This window comes from Danio rerio, chromosome 6 (assembly GCF_049306965.1).
Source record: "Danio rerio strain Tuebingen ecotype United States chromosome 6, GRCz12tu, whole genome shotgun sequence".
In the NCBI taxonomy this organism is placed as follows: Eukaryota; Metazoa; Chordata; class Actinopteri; order Cypriniformes; family Danionidae; genus Danio; species Danio rerio.
The window spans coordinates 45,122,404-45,144,523 of record NC_133181.1 but is presented as its reverse complement, the minus strand read 5'-3'; the positions used below and the strand labels follow the sequence as shown (position 1 = coordinate 45,144,523).

Below are 22,120 nucleotides of genomic sequence, written 5' to 3'. Positions count from 1 at the left end.
TTGTAAATAAAACAGCCAATGCTTCTATTTATTGTACTTGAAAAGTCTCCTTACCACTCATGATTGATGGCTTCCTGTGCGGTCAGTCGTTGGTCCTGGTCCACGTCCATTAAACAAGCGACTAAGCTTTTTGCTGCAAAGCAAATGGTTACAGATTTGATAAGAATCTCATAGATATATTCCACCACAGAGATTTTATTATATCTTACCTGAATCTGAAATGTCGTCCCAGTAGGGTGAATCAAACTCATAGTCTCCAGACAGAATTTTCCGGAACAAGTTCTTATCATGATTGTCATAATCATCATCATCCGTCTCATCATAAAAAGGTGGGTTTCCAGACAGTCTGTCAAAAATTATAATATTTCCAAAAGTCTTGCAGGCTTACTTAGACTAATACATTATATAGTAAATAAATGTTTGTATTTAGGGAGAGAATTAGAAACAGGAAATTATATGAACTTACAAATTGATGATGATCTAAGACAGGAAATGAATTGTACATGTAACTCCCACGATGACTTCAAAACACATGGGTTCTACATCTCAACAAAATGTCTTTTGACAGACAATGAAATGAACACGTTGAGCCACATTATGCAATGAATCAAGTGTACAGATGACGATGATATGAACTCACAGGATGTACATGATCACCCCGATGGCCCAGCAGTCCACCGGTCTGCCATATCTCTGCCTGCCGACCACCTCTGGAGCTGTAACATACAGAAAGAAAAAGCCTGAATCATGATAATTCTTTCAACATGATAATAGGTCAAGAATGAATAAAAAGGTTGAAAAAATATAGTATAAAACTTATTTTTGTTTATCTGAAAAACTCAAGTTGAGTAGCATGGCTATAAAGGTAACTAAAACTTTAAAAATAAAACTATTTTTTGTAAGCTGAAATCAAACAAATGTTAAAGAGTCACAAAACACCAAAACACATTTTCTGAGAAATGAACAGTCAAATATGTGTCCCACATTGCTAAAAACACTATTAGGACACATACATTTAGCTAACAAGTGGAAATTGGTTGTTTAGGGCAAATTTGTTCTTCAGGTTAAAAAAGATATTTTGAAGCTCCGTCACGTTGATGAGGTCACTGTGTAAATTCCAGCATGGAATGGTACAGACATTAGCTGTCTGTACCGGCCAATACAAAGTGATGTTTTATGCACATCTGTTCATTAATTCATGAGAAAGACTTGTTTTAAAGTACTGGCACTCTTGCTCCTTATATTAATATAATCACTGAAGGGTTCATAATTATGTTTCAGTGTATTACGGTACTGTAGTGATGACGTCATGTTGTTTACGTGCTTAACTTTACCACGTTATACTGTTGTTGTACGGAAGTGTTACCGTCTCGTGTTCATGCTGTACAAAGAGAGCATGTGAAAGTGAGTAATGAAAAGACGCTGATAAAACGATTCGTTCTGTCTAGTGCTTGAGCTACGCACTCCAAGTCCAACAACTTGGTTCAAACCAATCAGTGCGCTTTATTGTGAATGAGGTGCATTTTCATTAATATGCATGACATAGCTTCAAAGACTCTTTTACTTATTACAGTGTTGTGAGAGACGCCATGTTGTGTTACCATCCATAATTTAAACAAGTAGTAGAAGAATTGTTCAGAGACATGGCTCATCAGTGTTGTGTTTATAAATGTGCCGCAACAAAGGTTTTGTTTCCATTTCCCCCGATGACAATACAGCTCGCGTGTGGACCTATGCTGTTAGATTACAGTGGTCTGCTAACACACGACAAAAATATTTGTAAGGAACATTATTTTACCCAAGAGCATTGCAAATCTGGAAATGGTGAAATCTGCATTTGCCACCAAACCTGCCGAGATTTGTCTCTCATAATTCGAAAGACTGGGGGTGGGGGTGTCTAGGTGTCAGGCGCGTGGTGTCTGAATAACATAACTAAGTAACTTTGCTATGCCCTGGGTTGCGATCAGATACTATACCAAAGTCTGCGATCCGGGGGTGTTATAGACTGTACCAAAAAGCTGAGGAAGAGAGGGGTGGGGGAGTAAAATTACACGAGTTCTCTAAGAGAAATAACAAAAGGGGAGGGTGGCGGGAGATGGGTCTGAAATAGGGGAAACTTTCGGGAAAAATTAGATTGTTTGCAGGTCTGTTTGTCTTATTTTAAAAAAGATGTGGTTCCAGTTTAAGTTGATTGTCCCATCTCTACGAATTTGGTGAGTGTTTGATCAATGTTCTTTGTTCATGTTTATTCAGAGACTTAGTTAGTTAGTTAGTTAGTATCGTCTATCAGAAATAAAATGATTTAGTAAGTAAGATTACAAGAATATCACTGCAACATTATGGACTGAAAATCCTCCACTTTCACACAGCTCTCAGATCTGCTGTAAATGCTCCTCTCCGAATCATTGTCTATCTTCCCTGCGTCTGTGTTTGTGTTGCCACTGTAAAACTCGGCTGTAGTGCACGTAATGAAACTCTCCTTTTCATGCAAACTCTTCCATCTTTTGCCACTCAACATTCCCACCTAAATATAGCTGGACTCACCCACTTTCCTGACTTCTTTCAAACTAGAAGTGTAAAAACAGCCTACTGAGACAGGGGGGTTTCATGGTCCTTTAACTGAATATTCCATACAAGACTAAATTAAAACTCTTTTTCAACATTTTAATTCAGAAATAAAATCTATGAAAAATTATAACTATAAAAACTTATTTAAAAGAAATAGTTTAAAAACTACATCATTTCCACATCACTTACCCTTAAATATTATAATGATAGTATTATATGTATATGATTAATCATAATTCATAACATAGGGTTGTGAATCAATACATCTAAGTAGCACCTTATGTACTTTTGCTTACCAAGGTACTCGGGTGTGCCACATGGTTCTTTGATGAGACCGTTTTCCAGTTTGGCCAAATGAAAATCGCTGATTACAATTTTGGAGTTCTTCAGACGGTTGTAGTAGACCAGATTTTCCAGCTGAGAAGATAAAGTCATCAAAAAAGTGAACTTCAAAATATTAAAAACTCCAAAATATTCTGAACAGTAAAAAATAAATGATGTTATATTTCATCATATGAAGAGAAGCAACAACATTCTGCTTAACTTCTCATTTAATGTTCCACTAAATAATGGAATGATCATGACTTAGAAGATAAAGATGAGAGAATCTTTCTTTTGTCATGAAATAAGCAGCCTGTGTCTGAAAAAATTTCCAGTGCAATACATAGTGGTGGCCATTAGATGGAAGTAACGTCACCTTCAAGTTTCTGTGAACGATGCGGAGAGAGTGCAGGTACGCCACAGCCTCAAGAACCTGCCGGATAACATTACTAGTATCACGCTCTGAGTAGTAGCCCTGGTCCAGGATCCAGTCGAACACCTCCCTTCCTGTAGCCCTAAAGCAAAACAAACATTCAGGTCAGTTGGCATTTCTGTGTGGAGTTTGCATGTTCTCCCCGTGTTTGCGTGGTTTTCCTCCAGGTGCTTTGGTTTCCCTCACCAGTCCAAAGGCATGTTCTATAGGTGAATTGGCTAAGCTAAATTGTCCGTAGTGTATGTGTGTGAATGAGAGTGTATGAGTGATTCCCATTGACGGGCAGCAGCTCTAAGGGCATTCGCTGCTTAAAACAAATGGTGGATAAGTTGGCAGTTCATTTCGCTGTGGCAACCCCTGATTAATAAAAGAACTAAGCTGAAAAGAAAATGAATGAATGAATAAATATAAACATGAGGTTAAATAAAAATAAGGCATGAAGTTTTACCAATGTCTTCTCATTTATTCTAAATAAGTACCTTCTTGACATTTAACAGTGTAGTTTTGTGTTTAGTCAACAAAGAATACAGCATCCCAGTTGACTCCACCTACCCCATCTTCCCCCTCCCTTTGTGAATGACCAAGTGACCGATATTGTCTTTCTACGTAAGCCTCCACCATGATCATGTGACACAATTAACCACACTGTAAAAAGTACACACAAGTACTCCTTCATGTTGTCTTAACACAAATCAATTAAGTTAACTTGCTTTGAATTGTTTTTTTTTATTACAAATTAAGTTGATGGAACATAAAACAAGTAATTTATCCAACAAAAACCCTCAAAAATTGTGTTGATTCAAATCATTACAAATAATTAGTTTGACCAAGCAGCAAAAATATATTTTGGAGTGCATGTCTACTACACATATGTAGTTTAGCAGAGAAATTAAAAATCTGTCAATGTTTTATGCACTTTTAAAGTCCATGTTTGCGAGCGCACATTGTTATTATTATTGTTAAACCTCAACAACTTCTGGTTCACGCTGACTTTAAACCACAGTTTTTTTTATTATAGAGAAAATAAAGTTCCCTCAACTAATATTGGCACACTTGTTAAATAGGAGCAAAGAAGCCTATAAAAGTCTTAATTGTTTAATCTGTTGATATTTTCTTCAAAATATTAACAGAAATAACGGAAGACAGTTCAAGACAATTAAGTTGTTTTTGGGATAAGAGTAAAGGCCTTTTTCTTGTTATTTCAAGGATGAAACAACTCTGGTCTCCAAAACTGGTTGTGAGAATGGAGATATCTGCTTATTTATGATGAAATTGTTTAAAACACTTTGAATGGTAGCCATTCCATGCGAGAAGGCCGCGCAGCTGCTGAATCTAATCTGTCTGATGAAAGAGACAGTTTCCCCGGCTCAGGTGCTGATGATGAGACTGCTGTCTCCACCTCATGTGGGGAATCAGTATTTGTCTCATTAGCTTTAGGTCTTTTGGCAAATGTCTCTATTAAGTTTTCTGTTTTAAAGAGCGTTTACTCATTTTGAACCTTGGTTTAAACAATAGCTATTTGAATGTTTTTTAAGTGCGGAAAAACCGCCAGCCAAACTAAAGACAATAGATTTCTTTACCCATCTCCCATCATGTAAGTACATACACACTTTAAAACACACAAACACACAGCTTTATTTGTTGTCATTTTTTCTTGCTTTGCCAATATATCATAGTGTATACTGTTTATTAATCAATATAAATTATGTAATAAATAAATAAATAAATATATAAAAAGCAGCATTAATTCGCACCCTCTCGTGGTAGGTATGCACAGTGCATACAGCCATATGGCTGCAGCCGCCACTGCTCAAGGGTGCCAATATTAGTATTGGATATGCTAGTAAATTCTTTATTCTACATCTAAAAAAAGCTCCAAACCTACTACAATGAAAGCAAATAGTATGCATCCGCACACTTGTATTTTCATTTTTACTCTCACAGACAAAAACCCACAGCACTTACAGCTCCAGAAAGAGGAAGTACTCTTTTCTCGTCTCAAAGACATCTACCAGCTGGAGGATGTTATGATGCTTCACCCTGTGGGGAGAGACAGAGAGAGAAACTGTGACACTGTGAAAGGAAGCAGAGTAGAAAGTGAAAAGAAATCATAACTATCTGCAAAAATAAAATCATTTGCATGGTAAAGAGTCCACCGCATTCTGCAAATCTTGTTAAACAAATTTCAGCACCGAGCGCCATCTGCGAGTACCTTTCTTCTCTAAAATGTGGATCTTATAAATAACCTGCATGGGAAAACATACATTTTCAAGATGAGGATCTCGTTTTTGGCTGCTTTCCGTACTTTCCTCCCGTCTTTCTTCAGGAACTTTTTACAGGTGTACATTTTCAGTGTGTTCTTGTCCTTCGCCCTGAAGATTTCACAAAACTCCTCCCTGTTGATGGACAATAAATCATGATTTAAGTAAGATAATTAAATAATTTTGGAAATGTCATGGATTTTTAACAGTTCAGTTAATATGCATTATAGAAATAGTTCAATAAACAATATAAAAAGAAAAGATACTACTAATCAGAGATGTCCAGATCCGATCACGTGAGAATTGGACGTTACCTCCCGATCAGGACTCAAATATATTGCATATGTATTTGTTCTCATTATTTTGTAAAACATCTATAGCTATGCAGTGGGACAGAGTTAGACCTCTTTCTTGACTTCACATAGAAAGCGCGAGTATTTCTTGCGCCTTGTCTGGAGGTATTATAAGTTGATGACGACAAAATTGCCATAGCAAACTGTGAGATTGCCTGCTGGGTATTTAAGTTGAGGGTCTCTTTGTTACTATTTATTTTGGCTTTTTATTGTAGTTACTGTTGCACTAAAGTCCAAAAGTTTAGAATCTATGTTATTAAACACTTGATCATTTAAACTACCAACAGAAGTGCTCTGATTGTTAACAGAGCTTTCTCTTCACTCTTCTTTTATGTATTATAGAAGTACCAGATCGGGTTTTGGTATCGGTAGATACTCAAAATCAAATGACTCGGACTCAAGAGCAAAAAAACCTGATCGGGACATCCCTTCTACTAATACAGAACCATAGAGTTGTACTCACGATTTTACTACCTGTCCCAGGTCATACTTATCAGTGACCTCTGAAGGACTGTTGTAGTCCTTCTTCTCTCCCAGAGTCAAACAGCCAAATGGCATGGCTGCTCCTGCCCTGAAATCAAACATTAAAAGTTCTGTAAAGGAGTGTAAAGAAGGATTGTGTGTGCAATAAGGACATGAAATATATCTAAAACCAGTGAGTCAATAGAAGAGAAATTCTGTATGCAATTTCTTCAACATGTATAATAGAGCTTAAGATTTTCATTTGATTGAGTGAGATTTATATTTGGAGATACCCAAGCTAGTTAGGAAACAGGGAGCACATCATAGAAAAATCCTAACATTAATAACTTATACTGTACTATCTGTTTGCTAACATGGTCATTTAAATCTTAACTGCAAACAGGAATGTTGTATTACAAAACATCCTAACAAAAAAAAAAAAACTTCAAAGCAACCTGACAGCCCACCTAACTTCAAAATATACATTCAGTCATTTATTTTATTTTCGGCTTAGTCACTTTATTAATCCGCCACCGCAGAATGAACCACCAACTTATTCAGCAGATGTTTTATACAGCGGATGCCTTTCCAGCTGCAACCCATAACTGGAAAACACACATACACTACTGTCAATTTAGCTTACTCATTCCACATAAAGCGCATGTATTTGGACTGTGGGGGAAACCGGAGCACCCGGAGGAAACCCACGTGAACACTGGAAGAACATGCAAACTCCACACAAAAATGCCAACTGACCCAGCCAAGGCTCGAACCAGCGATCTTCTTGCTGTGTGGCGACAGCGCTACCCACTGCACCACCGCGCCACATTGTCAGATGTGTCACATACAAATAAACAACAATTCAAGCAAAAACAGCCATGAGCCCTTGTCGAGCTCTAAATCTGCACTGTACTGCATTAGTCTAATCATCCTGTAACCTACGTCTGCACATTACCAAGCACATTACCAGCCTCTCAATGCACAATACGGTTGATGACTAGAGAATTTCTGTCTTCTATCTACCCTCTGAGTGCATATTTTAATTGTGCCTGTTTTGAAAAGCCGCTGATGTGCTTGTTGATGATGGTGTGAATTTAATAAATTATGGAGAAAGTTTTTTGCTGTGAAGCCTTGAGATGCCGCTCCGCATTCATTCATTGACAATTAAAATGTACGCAGTTGTTTTTTCTTTTTTTTTTCTTCCATTGAGCTTGGAGTTAGCTCCGCGACCCTGTGCTTTTCTCTAAGTCTAAGCCAGAACTCAAAGAGGAGGAATAAATTCTCATTTATCTGTGAGCGAGAAAAAAAGGGGGGGGGAGAGAGAGATTTGGCAGACAGCACACTCATAACCACACATGAGTAATGCCTACAATTTATTCCAAAAGTGACAATTTCCACTTGTGGCAGGAAGTCGCTCTGAAAAATTCTGATTCTCTGAACATTCAGTAATCATGGTTATGGATGACAGATCTGAGAGCAAACAACAGGAAAAGACTGCAGAAACTTCTGCCAGATAATTGACATTCATCGGACAGTCTTAAATTGTTTGTATTAGGATACAAAATGATAAAAATTATGCTTTAAAGCAGGGTTTTTCAAAGTCTTAGACAGTGGGGCTCCCTTTTAACACAATCCATCTTATCTATTGGCGCCCCCCTCCTCCCAAACACGCACACGCCGCGCGCACACGCGCACACACACACACACACACACACACACACACACACACACACACACACACACACACACACACACACACACAATTCTGGAGGTTTTTCTGCTACCTCATCATGTTTGGTTTCAAGATGTCGCCGAAGTTTAGCGGGTCTCATGCTGTCATTAGCCAAAATATCTTGACAAACCACACATAAAGGTCGTGGTTCATCATCTGGTCCTGTCCACGTAAATCCTAAACTCAAATACTGATCATCATATCGTCGTCTTTTGGGTTTAAGCCCTGAACTTAAAGGCTTTGAATCGGGGGGACTCAGAAACCGATCCATTGTATTAGCAGCATGATTAGCAGGCATATACCTGTATTGGCGGGCTTGCCAAACAGAAGCGAATTCACAGCTATGGCCTTCTGGGTAAAAAAGGTTTTCTTATTTTTGACATATTATTTTTTTTAGTTTTGTTTAATTAAAACATTTAAAAATAATAAAAAATACATGTAATAATTAAACTTAATAATTATATTTTTATTACATAATATTTTTCCCGCGCCTCCCCTGACATGCTCTGGCGCCCCCCAGGGGAGGCGCGCCTCACACTTTGAAAACCCCTGCTTTAAAGGATCGTTCACTAAAACAATTCTCTCTTTATTTACTCACACTCATGTCATTTTTAACCTGAATAATAGTAATAGTAATAGTAATAGTGCTGTTGTGGAAAAACTAAATATTTTTTTCATAAATGAAAGGTAACAGCGACCTTAATGACATGGACAAAATTACTCAAACATTAGAAGTCATACTGTTTTTAATCAAAATGAGAGTGAGTGAATGATGTTTACATGGACATCAGTAATCAAATTATTTGCCTTAATCTTAATAAGATAATAATATGAGGTAAGTGTGTTAAAAGTGTGAGTTGCTTTTTGAATGTTCCTTTCATGATCCCGTTTTACGTTACAGCACATAATTCGATCAACATCATTGCGTCACCACGCTATCCACAATTCCACTAGAGTTTAATGTAATTTCAGGTTTCATTTTTCAACTGCAGTTTGGCACTTTTACTTTCATTTAGGAACATTTCATGCATGCCCTCGTGACAAACAAGATATTGGATGCGAGTATGAACTGCTGGAAGATTGCTTCAATGTAATTTGATACCACATGCTGTATATTACTCTTTGTTTGATAGACTGTGCGCTACTTTTCTGAAGAGCGAGGAGGGATTCGGGGATGAGAAGGGTGCGCAACTTATTTGAGGATCGGAAGATTTCCTTGAGATTATCGCTCATTTGTGGCCATTATGAGTCCCGCAAATGCACAGAGACTCCCGGAACATCGGTTGTCTGAATATCATGTTTAACAACTATAGTGAGACGCGATCCAGCGGTACATCCTTGAGCTAAGAGGAGCACATGACAGTGTGTGCCTGTGTGTGTGTGTGTGGTCACGTAATGTGCGTTTTCAATGGATGGAGGGCTGTTCAGAAATGCTAGGTAAAACACGATGTGGAGGTGGATCATTTTCATTATAAAATGCCATTTTAACACTAAGATGTATTAGTGTAAACAGGGTCAAAGTGTGCATTTTTCACGAGCGGGTTTGCGACAGGGGCAGGGTGGAGGATCGGCGATGCTGGCTCAGCATCGTGTTGTCTATTGGCCATCGGCAATGGACGATGACATCGTCTATCGGCCCAACCCTAATTGCAACGGTATAAAAATAAAAAATCGGCATACTCCACTTGTCTTAATTCAATGTTTAGTTCAATTAAGACTTTAATTGGAATAAATTTATCAAAAAACTGCTGTTTACATGGAGGACTCTTAATCAGAGTATTGTCTTAATTATATTAAAATTGGATCATTGATCTTCATGTAAACATACTCAATAAATAGGCTACATTTAAATGGACACCATTAATGCGATTTGAATAGTATTAAGAGAATACTCTGATTAAGATTCTACCATGTGAACAATGATTTTTGACTACCTTAAGTCAAAAAACTACCTGACTACCTAAAGTCATAATCGAAATAAACAGAAATCGAATGAAGGCATGTTTAGTAGGCCAATTTTTTATTTTTATACCATCACATAATTGAAGTGCAGTCCAAACATGTAAATACCTTAATCAAACTATTACCGTCTTGTTTCTTGACACAATTCTTTGCACCTACCAAATCAGTCAAGAACCACAGACAAACGCATTATGAAATACAGAGTACAGTTTTTTTTTTCCCCCATAGCGTGTGGGAAAAAATTCCATTAAAACAACCAGCAGTTCATACTCACATCCAATATCTCATTTGTCATGGGGGGCATGCATGAAATATTTCTGAATGAAAATGAAAGTGCCAAACTGCAGGTAAAGTCAATTAATTAAAAATGAAACACCTGAAAATTACATGAAACTCCAGAGGAAACGTGGAAAGTGTAGTGACGCAATGACGTAATCAAATGATGAGCTGTAACATGTAAACCAGGATCATGAAAGGAACATTCAAAAAGCAACTCATGTAAACACCATAATCATATTATTGTATTTTTCAGATTAAGGGTACTGATAAAAGTCCACATGGCTAAAGATCTGACATGGACTGCTCACACAGACGCAGTGCTGAGGAAGGCACAACAACGCCTCTTCTTCTTCAGGCGTTTCAGGAGGTTTGGAATGAGCCTCCGCTCATTCTACATCTGCACTGTGGACAGCATCCTGTCTGGCTGTATCACCACCTGGTATGGAAATAGCACCAGCAGCAATTGCAAAGGTCTACAAAGGATTGTGCGAAATCTGGACGCGTAGTAGGAGGTGAGCTTCGGTCTCTCCAGGACGTCTACACCAGTCGGTGCAAGAGGAAAGCCAAGAGAATTATCAGCGACTTCAGCCACCCAAGCCATAGACTTTTCTCTCTGCTACCCTGAGGCAGACGGTTCCGCAGCATCCGGTCACGCACTAGCTGACTGAAGGAAAGCTTCTACCCTCAGACTATCAGGCTGATGAACACTTAACACACCCCGCACAGACTCTTCTATACCCTCACTGCACACCATCAATATGTAGCACGCACTGCACTTTAACCTATCCATACTTGAAACAATACTGCCTACAACTATGGGTACACCAATTCATTTGCACATACCGTTGTCAATTTTACATTGTCCTGTTTTTTTTTTTGTTTTTGTTTTTTAGGAGTGTGCTGTTGTATTTTGCACTATCTTTGTATTTGCACTGTCTGTTTATTTGACTGTCTGGAGCCAGCACCTAAGCTTTTCACTCATCATAGCACACGTGCTGCTGATGATGTGACAATAAAAGTGATTTGATTTGAACCATGTAAACATAGTCACAAGCCCCAACCCTAAAAAGGAGTTTGGTATTTTGATAACAACCTTTCCACAGGTTAGTGGTAAGCTAATGTAATTTCATGTAAACATAGTCAATGATGGGGTAAACCATGTCTTTAAATGAATTCACAGCTGGCAAGATGACTCATGCGAAAGAATGCCTGCTTTTGCTGAACTCTATAGAGAACAGGAGAAAATGCCTGTTGATTGCCTTTTTGCCAAAAAATTCAATAGCAAGAATGCAATTTTGAATAACACCATTTCTCTGTCCAAATAACTGTCCATACAAAATTAGGATGTTTGATCTTTAGCTATAACAAAAGTAGATGTCCCTGAGTTGTCAAACATTTGCCAAATATTGCAAAGTGATGCTTTTTGGCTCATTCAACTGATGTTTAAATGGGAACAAATAAATGGGAATACCTGAGTACGGGAAACAGGGAGAAAATGTACAGACTGAGCATTGACACTGTAAAAATACAAATCTGGTTTAAAACCAATAAACTGTCATTCGTTTATGAAAGTTCCTATTAAAGTCATGCTAACCACTTCTGGAATAGCCACTCAACCCATTTTACTTCTGTAATAAAATATATGGCCAATCACTGGCCACTTCATTTACAACCACATTCACGCTGCCTTCTGGTTAGACCAACTTTTGCTTACAGAGCTGTCCTAATTCTTTGAGGCAGAGATGGAAGATGCTGGAAAAAACCCTCAGAGATTTTGTCCCATAAATTGATTTACTGACTGCAGTGTGTCAGCAAAACATTCATGATGCAAGGCATCATTTTTTAAAGGTGCTCTAGAGGTCATCTGTTATTGTTATGTTTAAGAAACTAGTCTAGTCTATTTGTATCTGAGCTTGGTGGCATGGCAAGTTATTGTGCTAAAACAAGCCTTTACAAGATTGGCACACTATAATCATAGACATAGTCAGCAATGATAATCAGGCTAATTATGCTCAGTTGGTACTAAACCATATGAATTGTGTCAAGAAAACACAAAATTACACCACATGCAGCAGGTTGAACTTATCATACAAGGCGGGAAAGATCCATACTTTCATGTTGCTTGGGCCAAATTCTGACCTTTGCTTTCAAATGCTCCAAATTTGCATTCAAAATCACATTTTCTAAATATGTAGTACTACAGTTTATTAAACATTATATATTAGACATATTACATTCACCATGTCATGTTTATCACATACCAGTGCAGGGTTCATAAAAATCTTTTACTACTAAAATTCGATGACTTTTCCAGATATTTCAAGTACATTTTCATGATGTAATTTTCCATGTAATGCCTACATATACATAGTAAATAATAAATAAAACAATGACGTTCAAATTTATTACAGCATATCATAGAACATGCAACAATTTATTTTGTTTAAATTTGTTTTTATATCTATGTAAAAATGGACTTTGATAATGCTTACACAGCATTAACAATGTAAGAGCAAGTTTTGGGCCAAGGACAGAAAAGAAGCAAAGACAACTAACCTATATTCAAGTTAGGGCTGCATAATATATCGTTTCAGCATCGATTCTGCAATGTGTGCATCCGCAATAGTCACATCGCAGGTTATGCAAAGTTGGGATAGCTTAATATAGAGTTTAATCATAAAGGAGTAAACGTTTCATTTTCATTACACCCTTCACTTGTTTCAAACATTTATGAGTTTTCTTTTTTTTTAATGAACACAAAAATAATATAATTTAATAACTCTAATAACTATACAATTGAAACAAGTGAAGTGTGAGTAAATAGTGAGTACATTTTAATCTTTGAGTGAACTGTCCCATTAAGGCCTGTGACTGTGTGAATATTTCAATATTTCAAATTTTAAAACATCCGGCCACAAGAAATTTTTTGTAACCTATTAAGGTTAAATAATATTCAATGAAGACTCTGTAGTGTCGATTATTCAATATCTGTACCTAAATAGTGAATACCTTAAATTATAATTCACTTTCATTTTTACTATATTTTATTTATCTATGCTTGTATTCACATCGCAATATACAGTTGAAGTCAGAATTATTAGCCCCCTGTTTATTTTTTTTCCCAATTTCTGTTTAACAGCGAGAAGATTTTTTTTAAACACACATTTCTAAACATAATAGTTTTAATAACTCTTTTTTAATAACTAATTTATTTTATCTTTGCCATGATGGCAGTCAATAATATTTGACTAGATATTTTTCTAGACACTTTTATACAGCTTAAAGTGACATTTAAAGGCTTAATTAGGTTAATTAGGTTAACTAGGCAAGTTATTGTATAATGATGGTTCCCCTTCGGGGGGAACTTCAGCACTATAAGTGGATTTGATTGTAAAATCCACGCATTGGGAGGTTCGGTTCAGAAGCTACTCGTCTGAAAGAGTATTGAACGGGCCAATTAAGAATGAATTGGCAGCGCAAGCCTGCGCAGGTGAGCGGCATAAGCAATCAACTGAGTATATAAGCTCACCTGGCGCCAGCAGACGCTATCCTTTTCGCTTCAGAGACTTTCTGATCGAGTCGATGAGGGTTCCTCCTGCTGTGACCAGCGATTCTGAGCGAACGAGAGCATTCTCCCGGTCCAGAGTGTGTACACGCAGTGGCAGACGGTCGAGCTGGGTTTCTCCCTTGCCTGGCGTTCTTTGGGTCCGGTCCTCCAGAGCGGTGCGTATAAAGTTGCAAACTTCACAGAAAGAGCAACACAGTCGTGCAGCACGTCCTTATCAGGACGGCGCTCCGACTGTGCGTTTCTGGATGCGGTGGTTTCCTGTCCTCGGATGATGGGCGCGGGCACTGCGTTGCATGTCTGGGGGTCCAGCATGTTAATGCGCTGCTCGCGGGCAGTTCATGTCGTCATTGCGATGCCATGACTGTTGCGCAAGATCGCGGTTAGCCTTTGCAAAAGGGTGAACCACCCCAGTTGTCCCCTGCTCTGCAGCGGGCACTCGGGCAGATCTGAGGGTTTCAGCGAGAGATAATCCGTCGCCCACTGGCCCGCGGACCTCCCGCTCCTCTAAGCGCTCTATCCAAGCTTCGGGCGGGGGAAGCGATCCGTCTAACAGATGGTAGCCCTTACGCCCGATGACACCGGAGACCAGATGTCCACCGCGGCATCGGAGGGTGGGCTTTCATTGTCCGATGATGATCCAGACCCGCTCGCCCCCTTCGGGCTGGTGAGCGCTGTCACTACGGATCCTGAAACGGACATGTTAGCCGTGCTTTCCCGGGCTGCTTCGGCCGTGGGTTGGAGATGGTTTATCCCCCAGCTCCGCGGCCGGACCGACTAGAGGGGCGTTCCCTTCTTCCCGGAGGTGCACAGTAGGCTCACGCGGTCTTGTAAAGCACTTTTTTCTGCTCGTGCTGCGTGTTCCTCCACCCTAACCACTCTTGACGGTGAAACAGCCAGGGGGTATGTGGCGATTCCTCAGGTTGAGTGCGCGATGGCGGTAAATCCGCGCGGCGCCTCTTCTTGGCGGGGTCCGCCTCATCTCCCATCCAAAGCCTGTAAGTTATCTACCTCCCTCGGAGCTAGAGCTTACATAGCTGCGGGCCAGGCTGCTTCCGCCTTGCATGCGATAGCCACCTACCAGCGCTACCAAGCGCAGGCGCTGGCCGAGCTGCACGAGGGTGGGTCCAACCCAGGCTTACGAGCTTCGCACCGCCGCCGACTTAGCTCTTCGGACTACTGAGTCCGCTGCGTGTGCGTTGGGGAGGACGATGTCCACATTAGTGGTCCAGGAGCGCCACCCCTGGCTGATATGCGCAAAGTCGACAAAGTCCGCTTTCTTGACTTCCCCATATCCCCAGCCAGGTTCGGCGACACTGTCTGTGAATTCACCCAGGAATTCAAGGCGGTGAGAGAGCAGTTGGTGGGTGATGTCTTATCGGCGGTCCGTAGCCCGCTCCGCCCGCCGTGCCATTCATACCTGCTCCTCGCCGAAGGCGCCCGCCTACGAGAGCTGCTCCGCCCCCGCACACGCCTCCGGCGAAGCGAGCGCGTCGGGCACCTCGGAAGCAGGCAGCCCCCCTGCCCAGAACGCCGCTAAGTCCGGCAACGGACCGCGAAGCGCCCCTGGGACAGGCCATCTGGAGAAGAGGGAACTTGCTCTTTCCCCGCTGGAGGGCGGGGCCCCATTTCCAACGGCACTTTTTACTGCCATGAAAACATTATGAAAGGGCACTTTTCACTTCCCCAGATGTGACAGCCCGAAATCTGCCAGTCTGGGACGCTATGCTTTCTAGCTTGCAGATTCGGTGCGTTTCGACAGTGGCTCACGAGCGCTGGGAGGACGGTCTCCTTTCTCCCACCCCTCGAGCCTCCCCTCCGGAGCTCGGGTTGGAGTGAGAGCAAATATCTCACCTCCAGCTTTTCCGTGGGACCCGCGAGCTTCCCGGATCAGCACACCCACTCCGCGCTGCCCCACTGCTGGTACGTCAGCGATTGTAGCGATGAGTCCATTAGCGAGAGCTCTGCCTGCCTGGTTAGCGCGGGCCAGCTCTTCGCGGTGGCTCATACGCACAATCAGACTCGGCTATGCGATTCAGTCCACGAAACGGCCCCCCAAGTCACGGGTGTGTATTCACCAGGGTCAGCCCCCTGTCCGCCCCTGTCTTGCGAGAGGAGATTGCTGTCCTCCTGGCGAAGGATGCAATCGAGCCGCTCCCTCCAGCCGAGATGGAGAGCGGGTTTTACAGCCCACGCTTCATCGTGCCCAAAAAGAGCGGTGGGTCACGGCCAATCCTAGATCTGCGCGTTTTGAACCGCTGTCTGCACAAGCTGCCGTTCAGAATGCTCACGCAGAAGCGCATCCTCCGGTGCGTTCGTCCTCTGGGTTGGTCTGCAGCATTAGACCTGATGGACGCGTATTTCCATGTCTCCACTCTTCCTCGCCACCGACAGTTTCTGCGATTTGCGTTTGAAGGTCGAGCTTGGCAATACAAAGCCCTCCCCTTCGGGCTCTCTCTGTCTCCGCGGGTCCTCACCAAGCCCGCGGAGGGTGCCTCAGCGCCCCTTCGGCTCGCGGGCATCTGCATACTCAATTTCTTTACGACTGGCTGATTTTGCCCTCTCTCGGAGCAGTTGATTATGCACAGAGACAAAGTGCTCTGGCACTTCCACCTGTGGGGGTTTCAGGTCAACCGAGAAAAGAGCAAACTCGCCCCCGTGCAGAGGATCTCTTCTCTCGGGCTGGAGCTGGACTCGGTCACCATGGCAGCGCGCCTCTCCGGAGAGCGCGCTCAGCTGATGCTGTACTGTCTGAGAGAGCTCGACAGTAAAATAGTGGTCCCACTGAAACTATTTCAGAGGCTCCTGGGGCATATGGCATCCGCAGCCGCTTCATGCCGCTCGGATTATTCTATATGAGACCACTTCAGCACTGGCTTCACGATCGAGTCCCCAGACGCGCATGGCACGCGCGCGCACACCGAGTCTCTGTTACTGCGCTGTGTCGCCGCGCCCTCAGCCCTTGGAGCGACCCCTCGTTCCTACAGGCCTGGGTGTCTCTAGAACAGGCGTCCAGTCTTGTTGTCGTTTCAGCAGACACTTCCAACACGGGCTGGGGGGCTGTGTGTTGCGGGCATGCGGCTGCGGACCTGTGGAAAGGTACCCAGTTGCATTGGCATATCGCCTGGAGCTGTTGGCAGTGTTCCTCGCTCTCCACCGTTTTTTTCCGGTGCTGGAGCGGCAACACGTGCTGGTCAGGACGGACAGTACGGCGGCGGTGGCGTATATCAGCCGTATAGGGGGTATGCGCTCTCGCCGCATGTCTCAGCTCGCCCGCCGTCTGCTCCTCTGGAGTCATCCGCGGCTGAAATCGCTGCACGCCATTCATATTCAGGCAAGCTCAACCGTGCAGCCGATGCGCTCTCACGGCAGCCTTGCGTCCTGGAGAATGGAGACTCCACCCCGAGTCTGTTCAGCTGATATGGGCGCGATTCGGGGAAGCCCAGATCGATCTGTTGCTTCCCCCGAGATCGCTCATTGCCAGTTGTTCTTTCCCTGACCGAGTGCTCTCGGCACGGATGCACTGGCTTACAGCTGGCCTCGGGGCACGCGCAAATACGCGTTTCCCCCAGTGAGCCTGCTCGCGCAGTTACTGTGCAAGGTCAGGGAGGACGAGAAACAGGTTGCTGGTTGCGCCCCTCTGGCTCAACCGGACCTGGATGTCAGAGCTCTCCCTCGCGATAGCCCTCCCCTGGCAGTCCCTTCGAGAGAGCACCTACTCTCTCAGGGACAGGGCACCACCTGGCACCCTCGCCGATCTTTGAAGAGATTTTTAGACGCGAGGAAGACTTAGGTAACCTCCGATTGCGGTGGCTAATACCGTCACTCGGGCTAGAGCCCCCTCCCCGAGCGCGCCTATGCCCTGACGTGGAGTCTATTCACTGAATGGTGTGTCTCTCGCTGAGAAGACCCCCGTAATTTGCCAGATCAGCGCTCTTAGGATCTCGCCCTCGCTACACAAGCCGCGTCAGATCCCTTCGATCCTCGACTCAGTATCTTTCTGTCCCTGAAGACAGCTCTGCTGGTCGCGTTGATATCGATTAGAGGGTCGGGGACCCGGAGGCATTTTTCGGTCAGTGACTCGTGCCTGTAATTGGGCTGGCTTCTCTCACGTCCTGAGACCCCGCCCGCGATATGTGCCCAAGGTTCCTACCACTCCGTTTTAATACGAGGTAGTGAGCCTGCAAGCGCTGCCCTCGGAGGAGGCAGACCCAGCCCTTCTTTATTGTCCAGTTCGCGTTTTGCATATTATCCGGACCGCACTCAGAGTTTAGATCATCTGAGCAGCTCTTCGTCTGTTATAGCGGTCGGCAGCAGGGAAGTGCCGTACCGAAATAAGTTCCCACTAGATTGTGGATGCCTTTCTTTCACTATCAGAGCCGAGATGAGCCGCGTCCCCCGAGAGCGCGTGCGCACTCCACTCGGAGCTTCGCTTCCTCTCGAGCGCGCGCACGCGGCGCCCCTCTAACAGACATCTGTAGAGCTGCGGGCTGGGTGACACCCAACACATTTGCAAGGTTTTACAATCTGCGAGTGGAGCCGGTTTCCTCAAGGGTATTAGGTAACCCTTGGTGATTGAGGAAACAATTCGGTAGGGTGTTGAAACACGCTTGCTGCGCCATTTTCCCTAACACGGAGATACGTGCGCCTTTTTATCTGTCAGTAAAGTTCCCCGTCAGGTGAGCCCTGCAGATTCCTCCGTGGCCCCCAGCACTGACTCAGCGGAGGAGTCACTTGCTGGCCCACTACGTTGTAGGTCTGCCCGCTGGTCAGCCCGCGTTTTGGGTAAAGGTGCCTGCTATGCGTGGTCCCCACTAGGCGATCCCATATGCTTATTCAGCCACGGTTAAGTCCCCCCCCCCTGGGCGGACCCGTGTCTTCCCTCCCCGCTAACCACTCTTTTGCTATGCGTACTCCCCCTTTTTAGGGCTAGTCCATATGTAAATTCTGCCATCTATCCCCCCTTGGGTAACGGATGGCCTCCGCAGCGTCCTCCCTATCGGGATTGCACGCTTCCCAACGTACTGTCGTTTTTCCTAGAATTATCTAGATGCTCACGACTTCCCAAAAAATATATATAAATCCGTAAAACTTCTGTTGAAGTAGGATAAATTAGGGCCAGGGACACGTTGGAGGACCGCGCCCCCCATGATGTGGGTGCGTCACGCTTGCTTGACTATCTCCTCATCGGGGGTGTTGGTAAGGTGCAGTCATTATGGCGCTTTCAATGGGCTCCCAATGCGTGGATTTTACAATCAAATCCACTTATAGTGCTGAAGTTCCCCCCGAAGGGGAACGTTCGAGGTTACTAAAGTAACCCTTCGTTCCCCGAGGAGGGGAACGGAAGCACTATACTCCGTCGCCATAATGACTGTCCCTTAGCTGTTGAAAGTCTCTTCAGCTTAAAAAGGATAGCGTCTGCTGGCGCCAGGTGAGCTTATATACTCAGTTGATTGCTTATGCCGCTCACCTGCGCAGGCTTGCGCTGCCAATTCATTCTTAATTGGCCCGTTCAATACTCTTTCAGACGAGTAGCTTCTGAACCGAACCTCCCAATGCGTGGATTTTACAATCAAATCCACTTATAGTGCTTCCGTTCCCCTCCTCGGGGAACGAAGGGTTACTTTAGTAACCTCGAACGTTTTGTTTTGTAGACTATTGAAAAAAATTTAGCTTAAAGGGGCAAATAATGTTTTTTTTAAATGTATAAAACTGCTTTTATTCTATCTGAAATAAAATGAATAACACTTTCTCCAGAAGAAAAAATATTATCAGACATACTGTGAAAATTTCCTTGCTCTGTTAAACATAATTTGGGATATATTTAAAAAAAAAAAAAAACAATATGTAAAGGGTAGGGGCTAATAACTTTGACTTTAACTGTATATAACAGAAATACAAAACTCCATAATGTCAGATTTTTCCAATATCGCGCAGGCCTAATTCAAGTATACAGATACAGAACTAATTTCCATGACTTTCCCAAAACTTTCTGTTTTTCAGTTTTTCCAAAAGTTTTCCATTCCTGGAAAATGCCATGTCAAAATTCCCTGGGTTTTCCATGACCGTATAAACCCTGCCCTGTCAGCTGTTTTGCTTCCATTGTATTTATTAATCCTTCCCTATGCCCTTATGGGAAATAAACTGTGCAGAGCTGCCTGAGTTTGACAACCCCTGCCTTATGGGACAGTAAAACGTCTGTCAAATAAGCACAATTTTAGTCTTGGTGTAAATACTAGTTCATTGAGGTATTTTTCGCCCATTTTTTTTTAAATATGAGTTCTAGCATGCTAATTGGCTCACACACTGTTTTCATTAATCTATTAATTTCTTTCGGATAATTTATCAAGGTGAATAAACCGGCAACTAATCTGGCATATGTTTTACACAGCGGATGACCTTCCAGCCACAACCCAGCACTGTGCTGAGAAACACCCAAGTACTCTCTCATTTACACACACTCATATCACACTTATTCAATGTAGTTAATCCAATCCACTTACACCACATGTGTTTGGACTGTGGAGGAAGGACACCAATGCAAAGGGGAGAACATGCAACCTCCACAAAGAAATGTCAGCTGGCCCAGCCATCGTGCCACCCCATACATTCATTCATTCATTTTCTTTTCGGCTTAGTCCCTTTAATAATCCAGGGTTGCCACAGCAGAATGATCCGCCAATTTTTCCAGTACTTGTTTTACGCAGCAGATGCCCTTCCAGCCACAACCAATTCACACTCATGCACACACATACACTACGGACAATTTAGCCAACCCAATTCACCTATACCACATGTCTTTGAACGTATGGGGGAAACCGGAGCACCTGGAGAAATCCCACGCGAACACGGGAAGAACATACAAACTTCACACAGAAACGCCAACTGACCCAGACGAGGCTCGAACCAGCGACCTTCTTGCTGTGAGGCGAACATTCTCCCCACTGTTCCACTGCATCGCGCCCACCATATACAGTTTTTAACTATTGGTGAGTTATTTTACTCCATATTTAACTATTAAGCAAATTATATTTTGAAGAGGAAATGCAAAGTTTTTATTACCCCGTACCAGTAAAATGAGTCTTTCTTTTGGATTGATTTGAGACCATTTTTTCTATCCAGTGGTCACTCGTTAATTGCGGAGTTACGTTCTAAAAATAGGTGAAATCCGCAAAGTAGTCAGATTTATTTTTTACAATTATTATAGATGTTTAAAGGCTGTAAAACTCTTCACAACACTCTTTATACACTTTTCTCAGACAGGCATTAACATTTTCACACTTTTCTATCTTGTTTAAACACTTGCGGAACTTCTACCTTCCTTTGGCATGTCCAGAAGTATAACTTTTTGTGTGATGGTTAGAATCTTCCTCTGCCTTTTAGGTGCTATCGTGGATGCCTTTGACATTGCAGAATGTTTTGTCAACATTATGGGGTTTGCTGGGGAGAAAACTTGCAAACACACAGTACATAACTTCAGTCGTTCTGCTAACGATCGAAATGTAATGCGAATTTGGCAAGCTGAACACATTCTGTACTGTACAGGAGACACACCACAGTGATTGACTGACAATGGTCTACAGCCAATCAGGACGCAGAACATAATGCACTAATTAAGATGTAGAACACAATGTGTTTGTAAAAAAAATGTAGCTAAAAATATCGGTGAAACTGCGAGACAGCGATAAGTGAACCGCGTTATGGCGAGAGACCACTGTATATCTATTTTTATTTTCATCATAATAAGCAATAGAAAGCTTGATGGCTTAGCATTTTCTTTGTGCTAGCACTTGCTCTAATGTGCACTTATTTTGGAGATATCCTGGTGTTTTATTCCTTAGGCAATAAACCCTACAGCGTTTTGCATTAAAATTAACTAGTGAGGTATTGAAACGACCAAAGAAGAACAAACTGCTCAAATCTAAATGCACCACACGCGGAGCTCACTAAAGTCCCCTACTAGTGTTAATAGCCTCTTATGCACCACATCATGTAATTCTCTGTTATCCTCTCAGAAGAGCCTATAGATTCAGAAAGCTGTGGTGAATCTTCCAAAACTGTCACTTTACTGTTTTGAGAGCTGGGAGGACAGCTATTATCCATCACAGCATAACGTACTGAAACAAACAACAAAAGGACCTCACACAAACACGCAATTACACGTCAGGCTGGCAGTACAATTGC

At 42.7% G+C, this 22,120-nt stretch overlaps 1 protein-coding gene across 6 annotated transcripts in view; it reads right to left on the bottom strand.

The window, feature by feature from the left end:
• camkva (CaM kinase-like vesicle-associated a) overlaps positions 1-22,120 on the bottom strand; it is a 54,240-nt gene that overhangs the window by 5,887 nt on the left and 26,233 nt on the right. For 2 of the 6 annotated variants that reach the window (XR_012408134.1, XR_012408135.1), the window contains exons 2-9: positions 6,400-6,507; positions 5,587-5,718; positions 5,288-5,362; positions 3,266-3,404; positions 2,865-2,985; positions 467-716; positions 210-346; positions 55-133 (exon numbers count right to left, since the gene is read on the bottom strand). Coding sequence is in view for 3 of the 6 variants with exons in the window: in XM_073954426.1 (XP_073810527.1) it covers positions 55-133; positions 210-346; positions 641-716; positions 2,865-2,985; positions 3,266-3,404; positions 5,288-5,362; positions 5,587-5,718; positions 6,400-6,507; positions 8,183-8,190 (875 nt within the window). In the remaining 3 variants the exon portion in view is untranslated. Of the gene's footprint in view, positions 1-54; positions 134-209; positions 347-466; positions 717-2,864; positions 2,986-3,265; positions 3,405-5,287; positions 5,363-5,586; positions 5,719-6,399; positions 6,508-8,182; positions 8,462-22,120 lie in introns of those variants that run through there. The other 4 variants (XM_690535.7, XM_009302625.5, XR_012408133.1 and 1 more) reach the window with 3 other exon arrangements.